General features: G+C 56.4%; 1 protein-coding gene across 3 annotated transcripts in view; it reads right to left on the reverse strand.

Moving 5' to 3' along the window:
* Window positions 1-83: 83 nt before the first annotated feature.
* The window catches only part of Ptbp1 (polypyrimidine tract binding protein 1), a 9,903-nt gene continuing 6,371 nt past the window's right edge, over window positions 84-3,615 (reverse strand). For 2 of the 3 annotated variants that reach the window (XM_029565476.1, XM_008837199.3), the window contains exons 8-13: window positions 3,243-3,388; window positions 2,266-2,299; window positions 1,840-1,932; window positions 1,530-1,746; window positions 1,237-1,314; window positions 922-1,139 (exon numbers count right to left, since the gene is read on the reverse strand). In XM_029565476.1, the coding sequence (XP_029421336.1) occupies window positions 1,007-1,139; window positions 1,237-1,314; window positions 1,530-1,746; window positions 1,840-1,932; window positions 2,266-2,299; window positions 3,243-3,388 (701 nt within the window). In that variant the 3' untranslated portion in view covers window positions 922-1,006. Of the gene's footprint in view, window positions 1,140-1,236; window positions 1,315-1,529; window positions 1,747-1,839; window positions 1,933-2,265; window positions 2,300-3,242; window positions 3,389-3,615 lie in introns of all 3 variants that reach the window. The other variant, XM_008837197.3, reaches the window with a different exon arrangement.

Genomic DNA, 3,615 nt, shown 5'->3' on the forward strand with positions numbered 1-3,615 from the left:
ATGAGGTCAAGTGACCTCACACCCAGAACCCACCCCTTAGGCTTCATCCTTGGTGCCCCAGAGGTGCAGTGAACACACACAGACACAAGACACAGGCGTTTATTGAGTCCAGGCCCAGCCCTGCCGGAGCCTCAACACCTGAGGGGGCGGGGAGCACAGGGCAGAAACAGCTTTGTGGAGCCCCGCCCGGAGGGGCACCTGGGGAATGGGGTGGAATGTCTGACCAGGGATGGCCCTGGACAATACTGAGCCTGTAATTACCAAAATATACATCTGTCACCATAAAAAACTGCGCTGCACCTCCTCCACCCCACAGGTATAAAAAAAATCATAAATATTTACACTCTGGCCACAAGTCATGGTGGCTGGGACAGGCTGAGTGAGGTGGGGGCCCTTAGCCATGGGTCAACTCACCACCTGCACCCAGGTCAGAGGTGGAAGAAACAAAACTTTGGTCCAAAATTTGGAGGTGGAGCCCCTCAAGGTTCAGAGCTGCCTCCAGGTGGGGGCAGGATCCCCGTGGCCTGGTCAAGGTGAAGGAAGGAGGGACGCGTGGGGGACACGAAGCTTAAAGTACACGCAGACCATCATCAGCTATAAAAAGTTACTTAAAACTATATCTCTTGCATATAAATGGAAAGATTAGGATATTTGGTCAACTGGAAACCTCTAGGCGGGCGTCTGACCGCACAGGTCTAATACGAAGGCTGCAGCTGAGCGCGGCCGGAAGGAGAATCACGTCACTTGATTTTGGGGTGGGGCGGCCGCAGCAGGCTGTCGGTAAGGCACTGAAGGCGGCGTTCTGGGGCGCCGCGGCCTCACGCCTGGGCCCCTCAAGGCACGGCACCGGCCCATTGGGCCACGATGGCCCAAGCTGTCGCCATGGCGAGGTGGGCTAGATTTAATTTTTTTAAAAACAGGTAAACCGATCTCTCTTTAAAAAAATAAAATCTCTGGTGCGTAAGGTCACTTCAGCTGCGGTTATGGTGGCATCATGGAGTGCGGTCTAGATGGTAGACTTAGAGAAGGACACGCGCAGGTGGTGGTTCTCGCCCAGGTCGTGGTTGTGTAGCTCAATCAGTGCTTGCACTGCCTCCTCCACGGAGCCCATCTGGATCAGTGCCATCTTGCGGTCTTTTCTGCAGGGTGAGGAGGATGAACAGGGTGAGGCAGGGTGAGGCAGGGTGGGGCAGGGATGGGGGGGGAGAAGAGTTGGGGTGAGGGAGTTGCACTCACTGGAAGAACTTGAAACCTTTGACGACACCTCCATTGCTGGAGAAGAGGTTCTTCAGATCATCCTCAGACACAGAAGGTCTGTGAGAAACAGCAGGGAGGGTGTGGGCAGTGTGCTGTTCAGAGTGCCATGTGCGGCAGACCCACGGTGGCTGTGATGGACCAGGACCCAGAAACAGAGTGGAGAGTACTGCGCTAGGTCACAATGGAGCCAGGGCTAAACAACATCTGCACTGGTGTCCATTTCTGGTTACCCCTGCCCCCATGTTCCCATGGCACAAGCCCTGGTGACTCACGGAATGTTGGAGAGGTGCAGGGTAGCTGAGGGCGGGAAGATGTTCTGGAAGTTCTTGGAGCCAGGCTTCTTGAAGCGGTGCAGAGGGGAGCTGCCGTAGTCCTTCGTCAGGCCCTGGTCCTCCTGGCCCTCCCGTGGCAGCTGCACACTCTGGTGCTTGGACAGCGTGATGCGCACCGGCTTCCCATGTAGTTTGTGGCCATTCAGGTGGCTCATGGCTGGGAGAAGGGCAGCACTGAGCAGTGTGCCCCGCTCCCCAACCTCACTTGTAACACCCAAAGACCCCCATGGCCTACAAAACCCCCACTCACCCAGCTGCGCCTGGCTGCCATCTGCCATCTGCACTAGTGCATTCTCTTTCTTGTTGAACAGGATCTTCACCCGCTGCACATCACCATAGACACCTTTGGAACCCAGGACAGGGCTGAGTGGGGGGGTCTGTGTCCTGTCCCACCCATCCCACCCCGTGCCCTGGCTCCCGGCCGGCCATGTGCTTAGTGGGCGCCAGGAGCCCACATCCCTCAGCCCTTTGGTCGCTGCGCTGGGCAGCTTGACCTGCAGACGCATGCCGGACTTAGCTGGAGCATGCAGGCTAACCATGCTGTGCGCACGCGCAACACGTCCGCCAACGGAAGCAAATCACGACCCACGACCGGCAGAGGCCAAACAAACTCAGTACATCGCAGTGCGCCAAATAATTAAATGAAACCAAGATAATAAAAGTAGGAATAACATACCGAAGAGAATAAAGAGGCTTTGGGGTGTGACTCTCTTTAGAGACAGCAGAGGAGGGCAGCGGGGGACAGGGAGAGGGAGAGGTCAGGGGGGCGAGCGCCCATCGTCCCCACAGGCCAGCAGGTTCGCGATGATCAAGTTGTCAGGTGTTAATATTCAAGGGCAGGTTGGTTCCGGAGAGCGGGGTTGAGAGGGGAGTTTGTTTATTTATTTATGTTTTGTTTGTTTCAAGCAACAACAGGAAGCGGAAGAACCGTGCAGTCAGTTGGCAAAGAAATTCCGGATCAGGCAAGAAAAAAATGGGAGAGGGGAAGGGGAGAAAAGAAAGTAGCAAAAAACAGGTCAGTAAATACATAAGAAAACAAGGCTGTGTTCCACCACACACAACTCAACGCCATTCACACACCACCTTGCAGAACACACGTGAGAAGCACCGCATGCAGGCTCAGGGACCATGCTGAGGCCAGTGAGGCCCAGGCCCTGGGCAAGATGGTCCCTGAGGCCGCTGAGGCCGAGACTGAAGGACGGAGGAGGGAATGGAGTCTGTTAGTTCCCAGCCGCGGGAGGCCGCGTTCAGGACAGCTGGACGAACAGCTGGACAGACAGTGCACTCAAAGAAAAGGGGCCTTGCCCCACCTGGAGCCAAGAGCCACAGGAGCCAGAGAGAGAAGTTGCCCCATCCATCCAAGGGACACTGGGGCACCATGCCCAGGCACAAGCTAAGGAGTCTGCGCCTGCCTACAGGATCCCGGCTGCCCCAGGTCTCTACATCGCACCCCAAACTTTGTGTGCAGTAGTGAGAACTGCCCAGGTGAGCACTACAGGGCTGGATGTGAGTGAAGCTGAGGGAGAAGGAAACTCTGCAGAGGGAAGGAGCAGGGGCCACAGCAGAGGACGTGCCCTTGTCCAGGACAATGTGGCCTCAGACCTAAGCCAGCACCCACCACTGCTCCAGGGACAAGGGCAGATGGACACGTACCTCGGGGTTCAGGTTGCTGACCAACAGGACAGAGTTCCCGGCTCCTGCCAGGCCTGGGATGGCAATGCGGCCTGCTGCAGCAGCTGCTGCTGCGGATGGTATGGCCAGGGGGGCCAGTGCTCCATGGACGTTAGGGACAGAAAGGCCTGGAAGGGAAGGTGACAGTGTGAGCCTGAACAGCTGGCTGTGCAGAAGAGGGCACAGGGGCTCCTCTCCATACACGCAGCCACGAGTCAGCACCAGGCAGGCAGATGGACACACATACAAGGATGGACGGATGGACAGACGGACACACACACACACACACACACACACACACACACACACAATTTCACAAGATCTTAAAGGATATTCACAGTTCATAGGAAATCTG

Source organism: Nannospalax galili, unplaced genomic scaffold (assembly GCF_000622305.1).
Source record: "Nannospalax galili isolate Female #2095 unplaced genomic scaffold, S.galili_v1.0 scaffold77, whole genome shotgun sequence".
In the NCBI taxonomy this organism is placed as follows: Eukaryota; Metazoa; Chordata; class Mammalia; order Rodentia; family Spalacidae; genus Nannospalax; species Nannospalax galili.